General features: G+C 37.8%; 1 protein-coding gene across 3 annotated transcripts; it reads left to right on the top strand.

The window, feature by feature from the left end:
- The first annotated feature begins 801 nt into the window (after nucleotides 1-801).
- On the top strand, nucleotides 802-25,874 carry hmmr (hyaluronan mediated motility receptor). Of its 3 annotated transcripts, XM_008113209.3 has the most exons (18): nucleotides 802-948; nucleotides 5,471-5,569; nucleotides 6,814-6,905; nucleotides 8,356-8,436; nucleotides 9,135-9,323; nucleotides 10,589-10,672; nucleotides 11,190-11,290; nucleotides 11,925-11,996; nucleotides 12,481-12,662; nucleotides 13,681-13,799; nucleotides 14,256-14,470; nucleotides 17,543-17,659; nucleotides 19,268-19,426; nucleotides 21,045-21,191; nucleotides 22,021-22,120; nucleotides 22,863-23,039; nucleotides 24,028-24,190; nucleotides 24,314-25,874. In XM_008113209.3, the coding sequence occupies exons 1-18, from the start codon at nucleotides 903-905 to the stop codon at nucleotides 24,367-24,369; spliced, it is 2,199 nt and encodes a 732-aa protein (XP_008111416.2). In that variant the 5' UTR covers nucleotides 802-902; the 3' UTR covers nucleotides 24,370-25,874. The 3 variants fall into 3 exon arrangements, with proteins under 3 accessions (XP_008111416.2, XP_008111422.2, XP_062826560.1); XM_008113215.3 differs by lacking the exon at nucleotides 19,268-19,426; XM_062970490.1 differs by lacking the exon at nucleotides 22,863-23,039.
- The last annotated feature ends 32 nt before the right edge of the window (nucleotides 25,875-25,906 follow it).

Below are 25,906 nucleotides of genomic sequence, written 5' to 3'. Positions count from 1 at the left end.
TAAGGTGAAGAGACAGCGTTGTCCATAGACACCTCCAAGGTCATGTGGCCAGCATGACTGCATGGAATGCCGTTACCTTCCTGCCGGAGCAGTACCTATTGATCTACTCATATTTGCATGTTTTCGAACTGCTAGGTTGGCAGAAGCTTGGAGCTAACTGCGGGCGCTCACTCAGCTCCCCGGATTTGAACCTGGGACCTTTCGGTCTGCAAGTTCAGGAGCTCAGCGCTTTAACACACTGAGCCACCAGATTGATTGAGTGTATGTATGGCCCTTTTAAATTAGTGGCTACTGCCACGTTTTACTGACCACTTTAATTTGAGCGGAGCTCTTGTTAATTTCTGTACTTTGTGGTTGATGTAAATTGGCCTGTTTATTGGTTTTATAAATGCTGATGCAGTGTATTTTGTGTGGTGCGCGGCACCATCGTGTGCTACTCTGTAAGCCGCCCCAGGTCCCTATTGAGGGATGGTGGCAGGGTATAAATGAAGTATTGTTATTATGATATATTCAAATGAGGGCTTGTGTTAAAATTAATTTCTAAGCAGGTCGAGATTGCTTTGACGGGCCTCAAGGCAGAGTCCCAGGCCCCTTCCTCACAGCTGAATAAAATCCCACCTTATCTGCTTTGAACTGGGATCTAGGGCTGTGTGGAAGGGCCCCCCTGCCTCCTCCCTCAAACAACACGCCCTTAAACTCCAAGACAGGCTGGAGAAGTACCACTCCGCTTTCGGAGTTCCCTACTGCGCATGCTTTGGGGCTAACATCTGATTTGCGGAGCCGGCCGCCGCTCGAGCCCTCGGATTGGCTGGTTCGGCCCTGACTTAAAAGAAGGAGGCGGCAATGTGGCTTTTTGAAATCCGTTTTCTCTGCTCGGCGGTCCTGCCTGGCTCGGCCGCGACATGTCCTTCCCCAGGGCTCCGCTCCGGCGCTTCAACGAGGCTCCCGGTAAGCCAGCCGGTCTTCTTTTGCGTCGCATATTCTCTCCCTCTTGCTCTCCGAATAGCTGGGCAAGAAGTTGCTGGGTGCGTCCATGCTGCAAAATTTATTCAATATATGGTCGAAGGCTTTCATGGCCGGGAGCACTGGGCTGCTGTAAGTTTTCCGTGCTGTATGGCCATGTTCCAGAAGCATTTTCTCCTGAGGTTTCGCCCGCATCTATGGTAGGCATCCTCGGAGATTGTGAGATATGTTGGAAACTAGGCAAAGGAGGTGTGGAAGGTCCAGGGTGGGAGAAAAGACTCTTGTCTGTTGGAGGCAAGTGTGAATGTTGCAATTAATCACCTTGATTAGCATTGAAAAGCTTTGCCAGCTTCATGTCCTGGCTGATTCCTGCCTTGTTGGGAGGTGTTAGCTGGCCCTGATTGTTTCATGTCTGGAATTTCCCTGTTTTCAGAGTGTTGTTCTTTATTTACTATTTTGATTTTAGATTTTTTTAATACTAGTAGCTAGATTTTGTTCATTTTCATGGCTTCCTCCTTTCTGTTGAAATTGTCCACATGCTTGTGGATTTCAGTGGCTTCTCTGTGTAGTCTGACATGGTAGTAACCAGTAAGCAGCCAGACGTTGAAGCTGCAAGGCCATTAAATGCTAATCAACTTGCCCAATTGCGACATTCATTCTTGCCTCCCAACAGACAGAGTTCTTTCTCCCACCTTGGACATTATTCCACAGATACATAAACCCCACTTGCCTAGTTCCCAACAGATCTCACAACTCTGAGGATGCCTGCCATAGATGCAGGGGAAACATCAGGAGAGAATGCTTCTGAAACATGGCCATACAGCAACCCAAAATTAATTCAGTTTAACACCACTTGAACTGCTATGGCTCCTTTCTATGGAAACATATAAGTTGTAGTTTGGTGAGGCACCAGCACTCTTTGGCAGAAAAGGCTGAAGACCGTGTAAAACCATAACACTCGGGATTGTGTAGCATTGATCCCCTCACTGTTCAGGTGATGTCAAACTGTATTAATTCTACACTGTAGGTGCACCTGCGGTCTCTGTAAGTTTCTTTTCCCCCGCTCCCCCAGCCAGGGACTATAAAACTGCCTGAAATAGTGGTCTTGTTTGGGTGCCAGTCTAACACTGCTTTTTTCCTAATATAAAAATAGATACAGATATGTAGGGTGTTTCAAAATGATGGACCAAAGCAAGTATATTTTAGGATGGCAATGAGTTACAATTAAATAAAAATGTTACAGTTTAATGAGTGGGTTTCTGTGAATTTTTCGGGCTGTATGGCCATGATCTGAAAGCATTCTCTCCTGACATTTTCCCCACATCTACGGCAGGCATCGTCAGAGGTTGTGAGGTGTTGGGAACTAGGCAAGAGGGTTTTATATATCTGTGGAATGTTCATGGTGGGAGAAAGAATTCCTGTCTTCCTGAGGCAAATGTGAATGTTGTAATTGGCCAGCTTCATTAGCATTGAAGCTTCAAGGCCTAGCTGTTTCCTACTGGGGGAATCCTTTGTTGGGAGGTGTTGACTGGCCCATATTGTTTCTTGTCTGGAATTCCCTGTCTACTGTGTGTTGTTCTTTATTTACTGTCCTGATTTTAGAGTTTTTTTTTAATGCTGGTATCCAGATTTTGTTCATGTTCATTGTTTCTTCCTTTCTGTTGAAATCCTTTCTGTTATACCACCCCCCCTCCCCATCCCCTTACTTTGTGCCCCCCTTCACCAAGACCAACCAACTCATATTGTTTCACAAGTCCAAAATTTCATTGCCTCTGTTGCTGGCTTGTACCCCTTTCCCTCATTAAAAATATACTCAATAAATTTTCCAAAAATCTGTTTGTTTCGATATTCCCTTTTTAACTTTAATATTGCAAGTCAGCTTGTCATTAATAGCTATGTTCCAAATTTCCCTGTACCATTCTTCTGATTGGATTTCTTTTTTTCTTTCCAGTTTTTTGCTATTAACAATTTTGCTGCAGTTATCAAAATAGAAACCAGTTCTTTCTCCTTGTGTTGGGATTGTATTGTCATGCATAAGTAATAATGCTGATTTAGGTGTATTCTCTATTTCTATTTTTATTGTTGCTCTTATTTCTTTAAATATAATTTCGCAGATTTTTTGTATAATTTTACATGACCACTACATATGAAGACATGACCCTATTTCTTGACAGCCTCTCCAACACTGATCTGTGTATTTTTTATCAATCTGATTTAATCTAATGGGAGATAGGTACCACCTCCATACCATTTTGTAATAATTTTCCTTAATTCTTATGGACATATTTTTGATAATCTCATACTCCAGATCTTTGCCCATTCTTGATTATTCAGTTTTTTCCCCAAACCGACTTTCCATATTTCCTTCAAATGAACTTATTCCTGTTCGTCCATTAATAGTAGTTTATAGATATCGCTAGGGGCCGCTGGTGGCACAGTGTATTAATGCGCTGAGCTGCTGAACTTGCAGACCAAAAGGTCCCAGGTTCAAATCCCGGGAGCAGAATGAGCGCCCGCAGTTAGCCCCAGCTCCTGCCAACCTAGCAGTTCGAAAACATGCAAATGTGAGTAGATCAATAGGTACCGCTCCAGCAGGAAGGTAACGGCGCTCCATGCAGTCACGCCGGCCACATGACCTGGAGATGTCTATGGACAACGCCGGCTCTTCGGCTTAGAAATGGAGATGAGCACCAACCCCCAGAGTTGGTCACGACTGGACTTAACCTCAGGGGAAACCTTTACCTTTACCTATAGATATCTCTGACTGTACCTTTTAATGTTGCATTGTCTTCTTTAATCTCCCTTTGAGTTATCTTCTCTATTTTTGTATATTCCCTACCCCCATTATACTTTTTCCTTAAATTAATTGACCATTTCCCCAATTGTAAATATTTATACCATTCTAAGTCTCTTCCTCTTAATTCATCTTTGATCCTTTCCATATTTACCATCTTCAGATCCCAATCTTTTACTTTCATTATACCTCTTTCATTAAATTGTCCTTCGAGTTCTTTTGTCTAATTTACTGTGAAGTTTTCTGTCATTAGAACTGGCATGATAGGAGAAATACCTGGCATTAGGGGTTTTATTTTGTATCTTCCCCAAATCTCCAGAATATTTTTTAAAAAGGGTTAAGTTGTTATACCATTTTTTTATCCTTTCCTCTGTTACCACTATAAAATATGTTCTAATTTCAATTCTAATTTTTTATCTTCTTCTAGCCACTCCAAGCTCTTTTGTTTTGATAAGCTTTCTACTATGTATCTTATTTGATTGGAATGATAATACAATTTAAGATTTGGAAGTCCAAGACCTCCTCCTTTCTGTGGTTTATACCACAAGCTTTTATTTATTCTAGCTTTTTTATTCCCATTACAATATAAATTTAACATGCTTTGCCAATTCTTTATTTCTTGATCTGAAATTTCTACAGGTAGCATTCTAAATAAAAAAAAATAATTTGGGTAGTATCTTCATTTTGACTAATGCTATTTTGCCAAATCATGATAATTTGAGTTTATTGTATTCCACTAATTTCCTACCCTTTGAGTGAGAAGGGTGGGATAGAAATATTGGAAATAAATAAAAATAAATAATTTCCTTTTTAAATTTGGTTAAGTTGTTTATTTTCAAATTCTTTAATTCTTTAGTTATATTTATCCGTAAATATTTAATTATTTCTTTAATTTTAATTTTCCCCTCCTGTTTTATTTTTTTAATCTCTTCTTCCTGATAGTTAAATACCATCATTTCTGATTTGTTCCAATTAATTTGTAAACCCGTTATTAATCCAAATTCTGTTAAGTGTGCCTCAATTTTCTCCCATTGTTTTATTGGCTGTTCAGTTGAACAATGGTCCACTATTCCAAAGAATTGAGCCATGGCGGTTAAATGTAGGAATTCTACAGTGCAGATGCACTCATGGAAGTGCCATTTAGATTCATGACACCTAACTACTATCCTCTGTGGTGCCTCAGTTTTCCATGCAGTCTAAAGTGTGTTCTTATTGCAGTCCACTCTTTTGCTGCTCTTCTTTCGGCGGGCAATAATATCACTTGATACTTTTTTACGATATGTGTTATTTCCTGATTCTTAGTCAAAATAAGGAGATTTTCTGCAATTGCTGCTTCCAGCCATTGCCCTGAGGAGAATAGATCATGTATATACTGTGGAAGGGCAATTGCTCATTGGGGAAGCGCATAATTTGCCCATAGATGATTCAACACTAGGTTCTTAGTGTGTCGTGCTCCAGAGAACTGGGTAGCAAGTGAAGGCACAGATGTTGGGCATAAACCTTTGTCACCATCAGGCAAAATACACAAATAATCTAGCCTAGTATAAGAGAACTTCGTGTTTGTTGACAGCACTAATAAATAACAGCTGGCTGGTGTCCACCTCATTAAAGTGTACATATTTGGTGTCACATCTAAAGCAATGAGGCTGTTAAAAGATCAGTTTTTCATCACTGACTTTTATTAATATTTATACCCTTGCCCACTCTTTCTAGCTTGTGCACCACCACCAGGCTCTTATGATGTTAAAACTTCAGACGCCTCAAAAGGACCTATATCTTTTGAAAAGTCTGAACGATTCAGAGTACAAACAGGTGAGTAATCAAACTATGAATGGCAGCAGTCTCCTTGCATTGTGTTGTTTCCTTACCGTTAACACATTTCTGTTTTCTGGTTTTTCTACATGCATGGAGAGTCTCCATTCTAAACTTTCATTGTGTTTCTGAATACGTGCATTGTTTGTATATAAATGTGTTCATCATCATCATCATCATGTCTCTTTCTGACTTGGTTTGCAGTTTTCTCTGGAACTAACCTAAGACTAAATCCCACAGAAGTACATTCATACATTAAACTTGGCTTGTGTCCAGTTCTGTAAATCACCAAACTTGTTTTTCTTTGAGTCCTGATCAGTGGAGGTGATGAACACAATTTAAGATGATTGGTTATTAAATTGTATCCTGCCTTTCTCTGGCCATGGGACCCAAGATGAGTTACAACAAATTAAAACAGTTTAAAAATTATACAGTTAATTAAGAGCTTGAGGTTGTAGTCTGGTAATTAAAAAAGACAAGGAAAGAGGCCAACCAAATCTACCACATAAGAGAGTTCCATATCTTGGGAGAAGCCACTTGAAAGACTTCTGTGTTCTCACCAAATTTAGATGTGGTGGTGATGTTGGAAAGGGAAAAAGTTCTCCCCTGAAGATTTTAGAAGCCAGGTGTTGCCTTTAATTGTTATATCTCTGAATAATTTAAGACGTGGCTTTCTTGCATAAACTTTTTTGACTTTTTTCTGGTCCACTTGAAGCATATACAAGAAGGCTTTCTCCTTTTTAAGTGCTGGAGTGTGGAATCTGCTGAGAATCACAGAGTTGGTTGAGACCCTAAGGAACGTACAACCAGTCTAGACAGGGGGCCATCCATTCCAGAGGAGACCGCCATGCTCCAAGGCAGCATATTCCATTTTTTAACAGCTCTTACTGTCAGGAATTTTCTCCTAATGTTTTGATGAAATCTCATTTCTTGCCATTTGAAACCATTCTAGCATTCATCGCTTGAAAATATTCCAAAAAACAAATCTTGATTTTTTTTCATTTACATAAGGGACATAATGTTACTATGCCATTGTATATAATGAGACTTGAGCATCCATGGATTTCAGTATCCATGGAGGTCCTTTAACTAAACCATAGCAGATACTGAAGGTTCATTGTACTTAGTGTTCTTACATTTCCCATCTAAGGCTACAGAGTGAGCAACTGGAATATAATCTGGTGAAAATATTTTTATAATGAGTAACTAAATGTCTCACATAGGTGTATTTTTGCCTTCTATAGGAGACGTTGAAACTCAGCCGAATCGCAGCCATATGAAGCCTCCACCTTCCCCAGCAAATGGAAGAAAAGTGACACTTCAGAAATCAAAAAAAGTATTATTAATTATGACTATTTTTTCTTTGTTGGCATTATCCTTTACTGTGCCTTTAAAAATTGACAAAGGGAAAGAAATAATTTGCCCCTAAAGAAAAGTTTGTAATTTGCGTAGGAACATAATGGATAACACCCAGACAATAAAAGTTGGTGTAACATGTTGAGCTTGTTATTACAAGTGCTATCAATTTGACTTTGGATCCCATGAACAGGAGATTTCCAAGCATTTTTGCTATTAAAAGTCCAGATCTTAACTAAATTCTCAGCACTTCCCAATTCAGAAACAAAGATTTTTTTTTAGTCACTGCATCTGTAATGCAGCCTTTCTCTTTTCCTATTACTTCCAACTCCAGTTGTATTGCCAGCATTATTGGTTTTTCTAGTAATTTACCTTTTCCCATAATATAAATGGAGGTTATCATACGTAAGTCATTTGGGTTTTTAGTGATGGCTGTCAAACATTTTTATTTGTTTTGGCATTCTGTCAGACTTATAAAACTCCTGTCCTACATTGGTAACATAGTTGCTGATTTTATTTTAAGTGAGATGACATAAACCTATTCTTAAATGTTTACTTTTGAAGTGAAGATTTTTATAAAGTGTTCTTAAGTTTTCAAGTTAGTACATTAATAACAAAGCACTGTTAAAATAACAAGTAATCCTAACCAGGTATTTTGGAAAAGTAACAATATATTTTTTGAAACATAATGGTCAAAATTCTGGTAACAGCTAAACTACTCTGGTAACAGTAATTTGTTGGGTAAATGTGGAGAAATAAAGTATTGGACAAAATTCATACTAATAGCTTTTTAAAAAGTTACTAATATTGCTGGATACAGTACCTTAATCCATAATCCACTGTATTTACTTGAATATAATGCACATCTTTTTTGGCTAAATTGTTTAGCCAAGATGAAAGTGTGCATTACATTCGATGGTGCATTACAATCTCACGCCAAAACTTTGCCTATGCCCCTCCATTAGACAGAGCCGAGTGGACTCATAAACGTCAGCCTGATGGAGGGGTGGTGACTCCCAAGCTGGCCTCATTCAGCCCTCGCTTCCCTTTCCTGGCGTTCTCTCCTCTTTCCCCTTTGGAAAGAGGAGGAACCCCCCCGCCCACCGTTGCCCTTGCCCAGGTAGTTTGCATGAGATAATTGGCACATTTAAATTTTGTAGAGTTTCATTTCTGTGGATTTTAAACAAATCCAACTTTGGTCTGACTGTTGTAGATCTCCTTCCAGGTAAACTGTTTATACTTTTAAAGGCCAACAGGAAGCTCTGGAATGGGCTGGTCCATGAGGTCACGAAGATTCGGAAGCGACTGAATGAATAAACAACAACAAAAACTTTTTAAAGTTGCTTTCATTGAAATGTGCCAGATATATACATTCATTTTTGGTGTTTTAAATATTAATCTTCATTTAGTTTCTCTTCTTTCAATCAAAGCCAAATAGCTCTGGAATGAAGGTTGAAAAGGATTTGACTGTCTTGAAAGATATGAAGAAACAAAAAGAGCTAGAAAAAGAGGTAATGACACTGTCTTATTTAATGAGAGTCGCAACTAAGTTTGTCTCCAGTTTAAGACATCAATAATTTAATTCTCTTGGAATCCATATACATAGTGGTTGTCTACTTTTTCTTTTCAATTTTAAAACTCACATTTAATCAACCTGATGGAAATAAAATGTTTATCTTCACATAGATAGTGCAGTGTGTTTTAAAAGGCCATTCCCATTCTCTTCAGACTTTCATGTGATGGATAAATAAGTGACTAAACCAATTTTTACAACACAAGAGGATCAATCAAAGGCTGTTCTGAGTTGTGCAGTTGTCAAAGTACTTTTTAACATCTATCTGGCTTCTTGTTTTCACCTGTTACATTTCTTTGTAAACCATTGTGAAGCTATTGAGAAACAGCTGTGTATAAATGTGAGAGATAAACAATAATTACTTTCAGTAGGTGAATACAGAGATTTCAAAATATATTTTTTTTTCATTTATAGTGTCTTAAAAGTAACGACTTAACCCCAGTTCAGTGAATGGGACTCCTTAAGTGTTTTACCATTTAGCAGTGGATTGACGAGGTCTACCTATTTGGTTTAGTGGTAGGACTTAATCTAGGTGCCAGCTGCTCTTATGTGTACATAACACACAGTAGAATGCTTAGGATCCTTCTACTTCCATCTATAACAATTTGGTTAATAATTTCATACTTATTTGTATAGATACGGTTGTTGACTGGAGAACGAAGCCAGCAGGATAAAAGGCTGCAAGCCCTGGAGGAAGACCTTGCAAAGGCTGAAGCAAAGCTGTGTGCTGTAGTGAGGGAGAAAACCTCTCTTTTGGAAAATGTTGCTTCTTTGAAAAAACAGCTTCTGGATTTGAGCAGAACCAATGAACTTCTAAAAACAAAGGTGTGTATAATTAAGGTCCTTGTGACTCCTGTAGTGTTTGCCAGCAGCATAAGTAGCTACTTCCTCTTCACGGTTTCTGAAAATGACACTTTGTGCCAGAAGGTATCCAGTCTTTCATGTCAATGCATGGCTTGGCACAAATAGGTAATTTTTTAAGACGCCTGATGAATTCCTTTTTTACTTTAAAGGGGATATGCATTCTTTTCCCATTTTTTCCTTGCTGGCACTGTTAATATTTGTTGATTTATTTAGAGCTTGAAATTATTACTGTTCAGATAACAGTTCGGATAACCACCCTCAGAATTAGATTACAAGATGCCTGACGGGTTAGATCAGTTATGGTTTGTGATCAGTTATTTTGTCCAAGTAATCCCACATTCCTTCAGCATAGTGTAAATATCTGCAGGTGAAACTATACTATACCAATCTATATACCCTGCACAGTACTGAATAGCCTCTGAAACTGCTCTTTTTGGTCATTCTGGGCTTTGCAGTGAGCAAACAGGGTCAGAGAAGCATCTAGCTGCATCTCCAATAGCCAAATGCTATTGGGTCTTTAATTTGGTAAAATAGTCTGTCACACCCGGGATATATCGGTACTGATGTCGTCATTTCATGTCTGGCTACTGGGGAACATGACTAGATATTTCTGTAATCCTATCTGCTCACTGCAAAGCACAGAATGTCTGTGCGGTAGCTTTGTAGGCTGAACAGTAAAACTATTAGGTAAGCTTTGGGTGCTATGGAGTGGGGAATGGAATAATAATCCCTGCAATGCCTGAAAAAGGACATTCACATGTACAAGGGATTCTTACCTGTATGGATGCAAGTCAATATGTGGGCATATTGTTTACATAGTTGTCTACTTACTGCAACCACAGACAATGATCAACAGGCTTCATGTTTTCCTTTAACTGTGAAGTTCAAGGTGAGGTTTCTATAATTTCTATCCTGCATTAAAAATGGTACAACACAGAGACATACATGTTTTTATATATCGAGCATATGTTTAATTTGTCAGTCCCACATGCATATGTTGGGAATAAATGTCACTGAACACCAAGGGACCAAACTTAAATAAAAAGTTTGCCCACACTGAAGTCAGTGGCCTGACAAGCAGTTATCATTGGCTTGATTGTCCCTCATAAGCTCTTCTTAAGGCTGTTTCTGAAATTATTTGGTCAGATAGATATTCGAAAGCAAAACTTTTCCTATTCCCTGTCTCTCTTTCCCTCACTTTCTCCCCCCTCTCCTTCCCATTTAAGTGTTTTGAAGATGGGACACAGAAAAAAATGAGCACTCTAATGGTAGAGGTAATGAAACTCAGGCATCGTCTGACTGCGAAGAGGGTGAGTACCTATTTCTATAACATCTGCTGTTTTAAGTCAGGCTGCCATGAAAAGTAGACATACAAACAATGTGAAGCATTTACAAATAACATGAAAAAAGTCATTGAGCAACAGAAAGACCAGGGAAAATAACTATTAGGGAGAGCAGCTATGCTAAAGCCACTATTTATTTCTATTCTTTTTCTGTTCCAGCACCTGTGGTCAGTTTGATAAATGGCATGAGTCAGTGCTAGCATGCTAGAACTTCTGTTTGTTTTTTTTTCCTTTGTGAATCTCATACTGGCATAATTCACTGGGTCACGGGAAACTGTTCTACAATGATATTGCTAGAGTTCTTCCTAGCTAGACAAAATTTACATGAGGGCAGGCAGAATGAATGATCCATTCATGATCTTAATCTTGATATAACAATTTAAATGTGTGCCACTCTGAAATTTAAATGCCATGAAGGATACTATATAAAGGTTTTAAATAAATAAAAGTAAATGTTCTAGCCTTCTGTGTAATGTGTTTTCAGGTCACCTTTGTTAGACAGAGAGACATGGAGTCAAAACCAAATGCAACCCAAGAACCCATGGAACATTCAAAAGAAAAAGTAGCACAGCTGGAAGAACAATTGTAAGTCAAAGGGCACATTTTCCATGTTAAGTCTTGTCTTAATTATAATCTAATTAAGGCAAAGATAAATGTGGCGAATTGTCCTTGGTTTCTGAAATTGCCATGTGCTACTTTCCTAGACACCTTTTGGAACTGAAATATCATTTTACTCATTACCTGTTTTCAGGCTTTGATTGTGTTTGGTGTAGAAGGCTAAACAAGTAGTTGAAAACTGTAGGAGCTCATACTTACTAATTTTCTGCACTGCATATTATCCTATTGCAAGTGTAGGGATCATGTACGTCTTCAGATGTTGTTTGATTTACCTTCACAATTACTTTCATTATAAAGAATGGGAAGCTATGTTGGAAGTCACAGTCACACACGAACCTGAAGACCCTATAATTCTTACCACTGCTCTAGTACAATCTGATAAGGCATATAACAATAACAGTGTATGCTGGGGGGAAGATGCTGCTGCACAATAGCATTCATGTGAGAGTCACTTCTTAGATGGATTCTTTGCTATGTGTATTTTCTCAGTTCTTATTGCATGACTGCCATAGCTGACTTGATCCTCCCATTGGTCAACTTAGAAATTAAAATATATTTTACTCAATCTAATATTTCTGTGTTCTTCTTGTCATTACTTTAGGATGGAAATGTATAAACAGGCTGAAGAGAAATATGATTCACTGAAGCTCTTGGAATATATTACAGAGCTTGGGTAAGTCAAGTGTACAGAAACCCTAATTTGACTTATTGAGGCAATCTTAGGACTTCCTTCATACATGGAAATAGAAATAATTTAATGTTTGCATGCTCATTTGTTGAAGAGTAAATCTATAGGCATCCAAAGTGGTGATATCCTCAAGCAATGACAATGTGTGAGAGTACCGACATTAGAGTTTCTGACATTAACCAATATAAGAACAGGATTTATGTTGATACAGTTGCTTTCAGGATATGGAAATTGCCTCATTATAATACCATGTAATTCATGAAAATAGCAGGCAAGAAATGTGCATGAGGCATGGTTGGAATATATTTGCATATGGATGATGATAGGTGGAGAGCGAAAGTAAGAATATGATGAGAGGCAGGAGAAAAATGTCAGGATTAATGATGGAAAAGACAGAACAGTGAGGCACACTGAAACAAGACAATAAACTATAGTGAAAAAAGCTGTTATGTGTCTATCTTTCCAACAGGAATGTTGCAGAACAAGTGGGTGATAAATACAACCTAGATATTGCTTATTTAGAGGAAATAATAGAAGCCAAAAATAAGAATATTGAAACATTACAAAGTGCTCTTCAACAGAAAGAAACAATGCTATCAACACAAGTTGAAGAGATGAATGAGAAATGCAAGATGGCTGAAGAACAAAAAGGTGGCTCCAAATATGTAATGTGCATTGGTCAAACTTTCTCTTTTTCAAAGGAAGGTCAATTTGATTGCCTTTGGTTAGTCTTTTAATTTCAGCTGGCAGATACATTAAAGTCTGTACTTAGTCTATTCTTCACTTTTCCATCAAAAACTCATCATCAAATCCTCTTTAGTGCTGAAGATACCTATGTAAATGCTAAGTAGCCCAATTTATCAAACATTCTTAAACAAAATAAATTTTAATTCCTAACTGACGCTTTAAAATATTGACTCTGAACAGGGGTTGAATTTCAAGGACACCATTTCACTAATAATAATGTGCGGACTTTAAGGTACTAATAGATTTGGAACACATTTTTCTCACAAGCCAAGATATATTAATTCCATGCACATTTATTTTATTTTCATGACAAGTACTCTATTGCCACTTAAAAGAAAAACCCTTGTGAAATGTTTGCAATGCTGTGTGCCTAAATTACACTTTTGTTCAAATTTGAACTTGAGAAAAAAACCAATCAAAATCCTATGCTAACCCATAGACACATGTTTTGGCTTTTGAAACATCTCATGTATACTGAGTTTCAAAATAAGAGTTAACATTGCTGCTTTCGATAATAACTTTCTTCTGGGCATCGAGATCAAACAGTAGGAAACATTTGTAAGAAAAAAAAATTCTAAATTGTTTTAGCAGAAAGTAAATGAGACATTTAAAGTTCCGAATTGTTTTAAGATGGTATTTGTAAATTTGATATTGGAAATAGAACCACTGCAAGTGCTTGCTTCCTTTTTTATTTTTAAAAAAGAGAATTCAGGACTCTAGAAAGAAAAATCTTGTATGCCACATAGTATATATACACTTTGGCATACAACAAATCGTTACTCTATTGGATGGCTCTATCCTGTAGAATAACAATTTGATGTATTCCACAGTGGATAGTATGTCCACATGTTCTGATTCACAAATGTATATATGTGTGTATATTTTCTCTCTCTCAACCTACTTTTTGTCATTTTTGTTTCAGAGAAAATGCTAACTGAATATGAAGTAAAGAAGCAAACTATGAATGTTGAGATGGAATGCTTGAAAGAACAACTGAATCTAGAAAAGCAGGAGCAGCAAAAGCAGAAAGAAGCCTATAAGGTAAATAAGATAAATGACTAAGGACTTGTTCTAGCTATTTTGTTTACAGAAAAACAAAAATCTGGGTGGGGATGTAGGCAGGGTGTAGGATAAAAGTTGGCCACACTCCCTTCTGGTTTCCTATTGTTCTCAGTAGTAATGGGAGCATGATTAACCAGATGTAAATGATAGTGTATAAAGATAGATAGGGTGTCTGGATATCTTGGAAATTTCCTGCAATTTATTATGGAACAGTAGAACTGGGAAGGAGCTGAGAATTAAATGGCCACATAAAGATTTGTATGTACACAGCCTCTAAGAAAGCACAACTGTTTGTGCAACTATTCTCATGGTGGCATATGTTTCCAACAGGATTCGTTCTCATTTGTTTGTTTTCTTAGGGCAAGATGGCAAATTATTTATGCTAATGGTTAATTCACTCTACACACATACTCCTTTTTGCTGAATGTATTTCAGGAGATCTCGGCTACTATGCAGCAGAAGCTATTTGCTCTTCAAGAAGAGATGGTGAAAGAGAGACAGATTCTAGAAAGAGAACTGAGAGAAACTATGGATGAGGTGGATAAACTGCATGCTAAAGATGGTGAAGCTGAGAAACTGTTAAAGGACTTGGACGAAAAGGTGGAATCTCAAGATGAGAAAATAGCACAGCTTGAAGCAAAACTAGAAAGGTATGTAGAAAAGACAGCAATCTGAATGTTTGCCAAGACAATGGATTCTCCCTTTGCACTCTGCTTATCTATGCTGGAGAATTATGCCCCTTCTACACTGCCAATATAACCCAGATGATCAAAGCAGATAATTTGGATTTTATATGGCAGTGTAGAAGGGGCCTTAGATGAAGCCCCAAAGATGAATTACACAGGAAAGACCACTTGCATGATGAGGACGAAACCCATGGTTCTCATAAACAGCACATGAGGGGGAAAAAACCAATGTCTGAACTAACCATTTCAAATTGCAGATAAGGTGTTATAGATGAATAGTATATTCTCGCCACTGATGCAGCCTGGGATGGGATGTAGAAGTGAGAACAGCAACCAGGCTCTGCTGGACTTAATACCTTTCCTTTTTTTATCATGTCTCGTGTAGGCTAAACCTAAGAGCAGGAACTGTCAAACCAAGAATTAAACTACTCATACAAACTGATGGTGCTGCATATGAATCAGGATTTGGGATAATCTCAGATTTTTTTTTCAAATTCTGGTTCTTTAGCCTAATTTTTTAAATTTAATCTGTGATTGTTAATCAAACTAATTCTTTTAACTCTTGAAGGATGGGAAACATGCCTTTTAATATTAGCCATGCTTGTGTGTGCATGTGTGCTTCCTTATGTTGCCTGCAAAGTTTATTTTATTTTAAAACATTTATTAGTTAAAAAAGGGGGGGAATGGTTATATACATTTACAAACAGAGCACTTAACATACAGAGACAGTAACAAACACAGTAGGCAATACAGCCTTTCCATCTCTGAACCCGCGAACCCACCACCTTGGACTTCCTTGCTCACTTGGCCATTTGTATATCATCTATTAATTTTTCTCTCCAATCACTCTTGAATATTTCTCTTTCTCCCTTCCATTATTTAACTGCAAAGTTTTTTATTGCTCTGATTTTTCTTTTACATGTTTCTTTGTGTCATCCCCCTTCTGCTTTCCTAGGTACAACAAACAAAAAAAATTAGTTTTGGGATAAATAATAAAATAAAATAAACTATTTGTAACCCGCTCTATCTCCCCGAGGGGACTTCGGGTGGTTTCCAACAAAAATGACAAACATTCAATGCCAAAAAACAAGCAACTAATCACATCAAAACAATAAATAAAACAACGTCAATATTTAAACTTATAATGACAACCAAGAAATAACCAAAAATTAAAGATGGTTGGAGATGTAAAATTTTTGGAAACGATGAAGCTAAACATGTACATACATCCAAATAAATTGTTTGGAAAAATGAAAACATGCAGTAGTTATCAGGGTTTGTAAGTTACACAACATTTCTTTAAGTGATAACAGGATTAGTGTCTCAGGCCTAACCACAGGTGTCATTGCAATTGGGTGTGGTGGCTAGTGCTGAGACTATAGTATGTAGGTTGTAGTAACCCTGTGTTATTTTGATGAGGGCAAGAGGTCGGTGGATTAAGATCGGAGAGATAATTTGTTGTACATATTGTAAATACTGTTTGTGCTGTTGCTGCAACTAATGAAAAAACCTTCCAGATGGAACAAACAGCTTTGTGTCTGTGTTGTTCTTGTTCTTGAAGAGACCACTTCACAGCAAGAAGGTATTTTACTCCATAATAGAAGTGAAGAGCCCTTTCCGCTGTATATCAGGGAATTTCAAGCGGTTTGGAGCCCCTGACAGTATTAACACTACTGGTTGAAAGTGTGTTGCTTTAAGAATGTAAAATGTTATAAGTATAACTTGATTTGGCATAAAATTATAATACTTGATATATTAAAAGTACAGTTTACTCAGACAAAAATTACAAGTTGAGTCTACTTTTTAGATAACATTTTTTTCTCACGAACGGAGCTACAAGGTCCCGAACTCTAAGAAACATCTGAACTATAGGGAACTTCGCTGGCCTTACCACTGTAGGAGAATCAAACAAGAAAACCAAATCAGTAAGAACAAAACAAATGTTTAATATTAGAGAGAGAGAGAGAGAAACAGAGACAGAGAGATTTAAAAAAGGAAAGTAGTTTATCTCCCCAATTCTTCTGGAGTGTCAAGCAAGTATAACACATTTATAAAAAGAATTGAGAAATGGAAACATGACCAGGAATTACAGTGTTTCTCAGGGCATCTGATGTGTCTATTTTTCCCAAATGTGATAGGAACAAACACCAGAGTTGCATACAGGGAGCATACAACCCCCCTGTTGCGCCATCTCCACTGGCTGCCAATCTGCTACCAAGCACAATTCAAAGTGCTGGGTTTAGCCTATAAAGCCTGAAACAGTTCTGGCCCAGCTTACTTGTCCTAACATATCTTCCTCTATGAACCATCTCAGAGTTTAAAATCATCTGGGGAGGCCCTGCTGTTGGCTCCACCTTCTTTGCAGGCACGACTGGCAGAGACGAGAGACAGCCTTCTCGGTGGTGGCCCCTCGGCTATGGAACTCCCTTCATAGAGATTAGATCAGCTCCCTCCTTCCTGACCTTCCACAAAAAATTGAAGACATAGCTCTTTGACCAAGCCTTCAAAAATCTAGTGCAATAATTAGATATGAAAGATGTGTAATTGACCTATGGATCATGTGATTTTAACTTGTATGAATTTAAATGCTTTAATTGTTTTAATGATATGCTCATTTTTATTGCACTACATTTTTGCCTATGTTGTGGAGCTGCCTTGAATCTCCTCCCGGGTTGAGAAAGGTGGGATAAAAGAGCTGCAAATAAATAAATAAATTTGCAGACTATTAGCCAAAGACTGTAGACCTTTTATATTTTTTCCATTTCCTCCAGCCCAAACTTTCAAATCTCTAGAGATTGTTTTGTTTTATTTAAAGACAAGAACTAAAATTAGAATGACAGATGTCAACAAAGCTAGGTGCATAGAATTATTTTTATGTTCTCGCCATCTGAAATGGGATAAAGTACTTAAACCAAAGGCTGTCATGGACCCTGAGATTTTTGACCAAAGGCACTAGCTTGTAGAAATTATCTTGTAATTCAGTCTATAAATCTTGGGGTTCTTAAACTGTATATTTTACTCTTTTTTTCCATTCAGGAAAAATGCAACGTTAAAGAAAATGACAGAACTACACAGTAATGCCATCGAGAAGAAACAAAAAGAGCATACCACTGTCCTATGTAAGCTGGGAGAGACCACTGCTGAATTTGAAATGTATGTAAGGCTTTGACTAGCGAATGGTTGACTCAATTTCTGTTACTATAGGTAGTGGTGGATGTTTGAAAAATCGTGTCCTTCTCAGATGCCATTTATAGATGACAGTTTCAGATCACTTATTAGTGCTTTATGTTCTCTAATGAAATTTTACATACTGCAAACACATTCGGTTTATGATGGCCATTTGCTACAAGTAGCTGTTTTCTGGAGTTTTATGGTTATTCTTGCTACTGAAGTAAACTCTTCTTGTCATTCTCATCATAGGAATGTAGCAAGCTGTCTTACACATTGAGTGAGAACATTATGCCTGCCTAACACAATATTGATAGTTCTAACTCATAGCAGCTGTTCAACAGTTTTGATCAGGTTTCTCTCCTAGCCCTACATGAGATTGCATGATATAGTGCCTGCATAGTGATCTGACTAACTATGATTAGCTTCTGAAATCATTTTAAAAAGAGTTTATTTAGAGTGGTTTGTTGGCTTTGATTTGTGTAATTAGCCTAACATTTTATTTATTTTAAGCATTCCACATTGGCCAGTCTAGCCACATTTATTAGAGCAAGAGAGTTTCATAAACGTTTTTAGGTAAATAATACTTTGTTTGACGACAGCACTTGCTGATAGCATACTTGTCCAGGATGCATTCCTTCACTTGTTCTGTTGACTCTTTTGGTGCCAACATATAATTCAAGTTTCCATTTCAAGAAGGAGGGAACACAACAGCCTGCAAATTGGTCTGAGAAGCCAATTGATTAGAAACTTGTATTTTTCACCAAAGTGCAGAAGTCTCCAATTTCTAAATGGGATTTGCCGAAGACAGTGAAGTGTTTCAAAATAGTGCTAGCCTGTCGCTGCCCTCCATTCACAATATCTGAATAATATTAATGAAAACCCACCAGTTTGGCACTGTTAAAATTTCTAAGTTATCCTGCCTTTTAAAAAATCGTGTTTTCCAGTGTTGTATACTACTAAAGTGGAAATAACTGTAACTGAATCAATGAAACAATTTCAAAAATGGACAAGAGTAAGCAGGGTCATCCTCAAGGAGAATCGTGTGATTTGGCTCTCCCAGAGAAGGAGCAGAGACCTAATGTAGCCCCATCTCTGTCTTTTTGAATTGCTTTTCATATGGTTACATTAAGGTCTCTTGTACAGTGATTAGTCACAACACTTTGTCATCACTATACCCTATGGAATCCTGAGATTTATAGCTTTGAGGCAGTACTGGAGTTCTGCCATGGCAATTTAAATGCTATAATATTGCAGTTTGAAAGAAGCCTATATATAATGTGCTAAAGCCTAGTTCAGGGTTAATGAATCTCCAGCTGAAGAAAATGCCCCAGGCAAGTTCCCTAATTGCACCTGCAGGAGCTACCTGGGAGAGAAGGCCTTGCTGTCTTACTGAGCAGAAAATTCCCCATCCACCGTGCTCTTCCCAGGACCTGAAGGATGTGTGGTAGGGAATGCCAACCTCATCAAAGCATCAACTAGATAAAGAATTTTCCAACTATCACATCAATTGGGGACTAGGGTTCGCAGCAGAAAGTAGATATGAAGTCGCATGAAGACAGTAAAATAATGTAAATATTGTAATCTCTGTAGTTTCAAAGCTTGTGCAGAAAAGGAAATTGCATGCCTCAAAGAAGAGAAAATTACTATGGAGGAAAAACTACTTCAGATGAGTAAAGCAATCCACCAGAAGATTGAAACAATACAAGAGTTACAGCATGCTAAACAGAAAGCAAAGGAAGAATTTGCAAGGTATGGACAGCAATAAGTAATGCACCAGGTGGTTTTGATGAAGAAAATGATAATAGAGGGCATGCCACAATATTCTTTTATGTTTTAGACCTCTGACTGAAACCAGTCTCATCATTGAGCCAGGTCATAAAACTGACAAAAATTCTCCAAAGCATAAATTGAATTTGGTTTCAGATAATTTAGGCAAAATAAGATATTTGTTCTACTCACAAATATAAGGGTAAACTGCTTTACTCAGTATAAATATACATACTTAATATATTTTGCATAATTCCTATTTCCCTTCACACCATCTTGCAATGTGGAAATAGTCCATAAAAGTTGAACCTGGGCCTTAGGAGTCTAGTCGACACTTTCAGTAGTTGATAAATAACTCCTTTTTTTAAAAAAAAGTACAGTAGAGTCTCACTTATCCAACATAAACGGGCTGGCAGAATGTTGGATAAGTGAAAATGCTGGATAATAAGGAGGGATTAAGGAAAAGCCTGTTAAATATCAAATTGCATTATGGTTTTACAAATTAAGCACCAAAACATCATGTTTGAAATCCAAAACACCTGGAAGACTAGAGTTAGGAACACACGGATATACTGTAGACTAACCGTCTCTAAAATCCCATATTGAGCATATAGGAATGGCAACACTGGAAAAATAGTTTACTAAACATTTGATATTGGTCAACTGTCTCCAGAATCTCATCTGGAGCTGGGTGGCTCTGTGTTGGGAGGAGGGCTTGGCTTGTGCCTTCCAGCCTAACAGAATGGGGCTGGACTGGATAGCCTCTTAAGGGAGGGGGTCTCTTGTGTTTCTAGAGTTCTATGCCTTTAATTATCCTTGTTTGCGTTAGAGGAGGAGGAGGAGGAGGAGAAGGCCAGAAGTGCAAGTTGCTGCAAGGCTGTCAAGGATAAAAGATAAAAGAGGGGGGGGGGGGGGAGGAAGAAGAGAGTGTGGGGGGGGGGGTGAAAAAGGAAGGGAGAAGGGAGGGAGTCAGAGGATCTGGAGCAGTCTGTGTGTATGCAGGAAGAAAGAGGGGTCCTCCGCCCACCCACCCAGGTAAGGAAACGACAGAAGGCAGCCAGCCCCCCCGCCCCACTCTCCAGCCCTGACTTGGCCTTGCCTTGCCCCCTGTGGCCCTTTCCCAAGTCCCTTTCCCACTGCTTTGGCTTCCCTCCCCCCACATTCCTTCCAATTACCAGCCCTTTCTCCCCCATTGCTTTGGAAACAAGGCTGGGTTGGAGACACGACACTGTGTGCTCCAAGAGCAGACAAATAAATGGCTCCCTGACTGATGATTCACTCCCCTTCCCTCCCTTCCCTTTGGAGATGCGATTTCCTCTTCCTTCCAGTTTTTTTGAATGGGAAAGAGAGCTCCCCCCCTTTCACCTTGGATTGAAGGAAGGAGTACCTATTAAAGGGTGCAATGTTTCCAACTGGTCACTAGATGGCATCGAATAATACAGAGTGTTGGATAAGCGGAGGTCGGATAAAGCGAGACTCTACTGTAATAATTTGTTCAATAGATACTACACTGTTTTTGGGTGTTTTTAAGCCTAATATGATACTAATGTCCACCTGCATGTTAAAATACAAAGTTTTTCTTCTCTTTTCCAATCACTAGGATGCTGTTGGATGCTCAGACAAAAATAGCATTGAAAGATGCAGAAATAAAACAAATCAAAGAATCAAGTGCAATGCAGCTTGGTGATCTACAAGCAAAATTAGAAGATCAAACTGAAGATTTTAAGAAACAACTTGAAATAGAAAGGCAAGTTTCATTAGGTTTGTGTTAGGTCATCCAGTTAAAATATCTGAAGACAAATGAGTTGGGATTGTCAACAGACTCAGCAAATAGAGGGTTTTTTAAAAAATGTGAGTGCATATATGTGCACCCACACTGTCCACGTTCCATAAGGAGCTAAAAACGTGGATGTTCCGTTGCACTTTCGATTAAGCAGTTCACAAGATACTCAGACTCCAACTATATCTACCTGCAGTTCCCGCACTTTATCCCTGTCCTTTCTCCTATAGGTTTAGCGTTTTAAACTGACATTGCTTTTACTTCTAATTTATTATTGGCCCTTGCATTTTTGTCCATCAATCATGTTCTGAAATTCTTTTGCACAATTCCCTTCCCCCCGAATTTCAGTACCCATTACTGCTCAGACTATTGGCTGTTGGTGATGCTGTTTCATGTTATTGTCTTGTTGTAATGTCGTTGATTTTATTATTATTATTTTTTTAAATATAGATTTTTATTATTTTCTGTGTGACTTTTACAGCGAAGGCGAGGAAAACAAAACTGTGGGGGTAATATAGAAATAAGCTGGGGAGGTAAAGTGGGTGAAAAGACAGCAGAGAAGGGGGGAGAAAAAGGGGGAAAAAAGAAAAAAAAGAAAAAAAAAAGATCCACCTTGTCCCAGTGGGATGTCGTTGATTTTATTGATAGATGTTTTAATCTATGTTTGGCTTTAATCTTTGTTGGAATGGGCTTGTCCCCATGTAAACTGCCCCAAGTCCCTTCGCGGAGATGGAGGCAGGATATAAAAATAAAGTTGTTATTATTTATGGTATATTCTTCCTTTTTTTCTCCTTAGGAAAACTATTGCAGAAAAATTAGAAGCAGATTATAAAGAGAGCACAGAAACCTGGCGTATTCTATATGAAGACCTCTTTAACAAAGTAAGACCTTTCCAGGTTAGTCCTTGAGCATAGATTTCAGCAACCATTAAGGGTAAGGTAAAGGTTTCCCCTGACGTTAAGTCCAGTCATGTCTATAGACACCTCCAAGGTCATGTGGCCGGCATGACTGCATGGAACACAGTTACCTTCTTGCCGGAGCGGTACTTATTGATCTACTCACATTTGCATGTTTTCGAACTGCTAGGTTGGCAGAAGCTGGAGCTAACAGCAGGCGCTCACTCCGCTCCCCAGGTTTGAACCTGGGACCTTTCGGTCTGCAAGTTCAGCAGCTCAGCGCTTTAACACACTGAGCCGCCATTAGACGTACTAAATTTAAGCTGGAAAGTTTATGCTTCCGTTAAGATGCTTCTGAAGCCTAACTGCTAGTATGCAGTATATATTTATAGTCAGTGTTTGTATTATGTCACCTCCCCGTAGCACCTAATCACCCAACCCAAATGATAATGTTCTAAAGCTGCTTTGCATGGATACTCCATGTTTCATTGGAAGCAGGCAGAATCAGAGAAACCAGTGTCTCAGCACAGATGTAATTCTGTGTCTGTGTATGCAGATGTCACCAGTTGCTTCTCCAACCTTTTTTGCTCCAAGCATAAAACGGCCATGCACAAGCAACTTCAAGGGGATTAGGCATGGCTCAGTATGGCACATGCAGATATTAATTTGCTGCGAGGATGTTGGAGCGAGACCATGATGTTTTGATGTCTGTTGTTCAACATATGTCAAATGTTACATTCAGCAACAATTGGATGCATACGAGGCAGAAAAGAATGCCCTTCTGAATGAGCATGGTGCTGCCCAAGAAGAACTGAACAAAATCAGTGATGCATATGCTAAGCTGCTTGGCCATCAAAATCAGAAGCAGAAAATCAAACATGTCATAAAACTGAAGGAAGAGAACACCCAACTGAAACAGGTTTGTGTGACTATATGATGTTAGAAAGAAATTCAGGGGATTGCCCCTTGTGGAAGAGTTCTAATACAATGGCATACAAATTCATAGTTTTCAACTTGAGATGTTCTTGTGTTTTGAATAGTTCTTCTTTTCTTTTTCTTTTTTGTAAAAACAGATAATATAATGCAGGCAGGGTTATTTGAATAATACTGGTGCTATGATGCTTACCAAACCAAGGATTTTGTTTTAGAATTAAACATGATACTAGGGTTGTATGTTAACCCTTTTGTGAAAAGAAACATTCATCAAGGTGGTATGCCTACTTTTGTATGAGGAAAAAAGGTTGAATACAGAAAGGGCAGAAGAAAAAGTGGAACCCAGCAAGTTCTGTGAATTTAGTTCCATCGAAGTGCACGATATGTTCATAAGTATGGTAATTTTTTAATCCATTTATATCTTACTCTTTTCTCAATAATGAGACTTGAGGTAGCTAGCAACATTTAAAAAAAAAAACAATTCAATCAAAACTACAAAAGCATGAGTAAAACAATTGATACATGTTACAAATGTCTGACATTAAAATTCACTAACAGACAACATTCAAATCTTAAAAACAGCTCTGTGCAGCATTTTCCAAAGATGGGAGATTTTTTTCCTATTGTATCAATTTTCAATTTCAGCTCGCCCCTCCCCAAGGTTTTAGACTTCAAATCTCTAAGGTCTTAGTCAACATGATTTGTGGACAGGATATCTGGGAGCTGAAAACCTAATTATGTGGCATAACAGTTAAGAATCACACTCCCATTTTACTCCCTACCACCTGATGAGAAGGGCTGACTAAATCTTTCATTGGAAGCCTTCTATTTCAAGCTACTGTATGAGTTTTTTTTCTCCCACTGGGTTTAGTAGGCCTAGGTTGCAGATGTTACGACTATGAACTGAATGTATTTATGTCTCACTTTACAACATAAGGAGTTAATTTTGCATTGTGATATTCATTTATTCTCAGGAAATATCAAAGCTGCGCTTCCAGCTAGCAAAGGAGAAACAAGTTCATGAAGAGCTTCAGGAGAAAATAAATCAAATTCAGGGGGTAAAGCAATTTGATCCTTCAAAAGCTTTCCAGCACATTCCCAAGGAAAACGTTCCTCCCAAAACACCTTTTAAAGAAAGTGAGTGCCTCTAAATATATTTCATAAACTTGATTTTTTTCAAGTGTTCAAATAATTTTTATCTGTCTATGGCAACATGAAACTTATTTTCTGCAGCTTACTGTATCTTTTATTGTATAACAGGTAACAGAAGAACAACCAAATTGCTCTCAACTCATCTGGAACAAATTCACACGTAGGAGCTTAACTGCAAGGATTTTGCTTTTGAAGAAAGTAACTGAGCTGCTCTATGAAACATTGTGAATGTATCTAGGTTGTCTCAATTTAAATGGATAATGTAGCTATCATTTTAAAATTTCTGTTTATATAATTACTGTTCAAATTGTCTTTTGTTTAGAATGAAAGTGGTGATCACCCTGACATAGTTAATTACCAGCTTTCTGGTCACCAGATATGTACTAACAACTAGCCCCATGGTGGCTGCAGTTTCAAACTTTTGTCTGTTTGTGGTGAGAATTAACCTGTGCTGAGGAGTTGAAATAAAAGCAAAAGTGAGAGGGAGTAAGAAAGAGAAGGTTCTAGGAGAAAGAAAAAATAAAGGGTCTGAAGATCAGGGGTCTTATACCTGACTTCTCACTGAAGAAGTGGATTGACACAAAAGGCTGCCAGTTAGTGAAATTGTCCCTTCAATGACTGAACATTGCTCCATAAATCTTTGCCTGCAATATACCTTGACACTGGGATTTGTTCTAACTCTAACATTTACAAAGATTTTTGTATTTCACAAAGCACATCCATAGACAATTTTAGCATCTAGGTAATTTTATAATTTATTCATTAAACAAACATTATTTTAGTTCAACATGATACTTATTGCTTGAACATATTTTCCCTGCTTTTTAATAACTTCAATAACTAAAATTATAAGGATAAAATTTGAAAGTAAAAGTAGAATTGTCATTGTACAAAGCCCAGGAGTATTAAACAATTTTAATTTTAGGCATAGTAAAACTTTTAACGTCATAGGATGGTCTCTACACGGGCCCAGATATGCAAAGCCTCTGCTCTTAATACTCTACCCTGGTTCAATTTTAAAATACAATGACCCTAAAATGTTAAATAATCAATAACAAGTGAGCACCAGCTGAATCAAGAATTCATAGATCTCCCCACATTAGACAGAGCAGGTACCATAAAGACTGTTTATGCTACAATGGAGGTAAGAGATGATGGTGATGAAGCAAAATCTCCGTTCTCACTTAATGAAGGTGCCGCTAATTGGTCCATTGACCCAGGTCTAATGGAAGTGACTCCCTCACCAGCATTGAAAAGAGAATTATCCTCATACTAAGAAATTATACACACTCTTAAAGAGGGGTCTGGCAGACTTTATCTAGCAGATAAAGAGACGTTGAACTAACAGCAAATTTTTCAGAATATTTTAATAAATTATTGCTTTGATTCTGAATGAATATTTATACATTATTTTCTGTGTTTTTGTTTTAATGCTTGTACAGTAACAATGATTACTTTTAGTGGGATAGGGAAGCATATGGTAAATGTAATAATAGTGATAAGTAATTTGCAGGTACTAATGAAGCTATTGTATTTTTAACTTCTCATATCAGTTGAAATTTGTGCAGTGTACATAGGATGTATTGTCTAAGTGCACAACATTTAAATGACATTTTTGAGATCTAATAAAATTGAAACTAAATGAATAAGAATGGCTAGTAAATTGAAATCCTGTACTGTTTTTTCTGCTGATTCCGATGA

This window comes from Anolis carolinensis, chromosome 2, assembly GCF_035594765.1.
Source record: "Anolis carolinensis isolate JA03-04 chromosome 2, rAnoCar3.1.pri, whole genome shotgun sequence".
Classification (NCBI taxonomy): Eukaryota; Metazoa; Chordata; class Lepidosauria; order Squamata; family Dactyloidae; genus Anolis; species Anolis carolinensis.
Note: the sequence above shows the minus strand (reverse complement) of the source record. Positions and strands in the feature narration are given on the sequence as shown.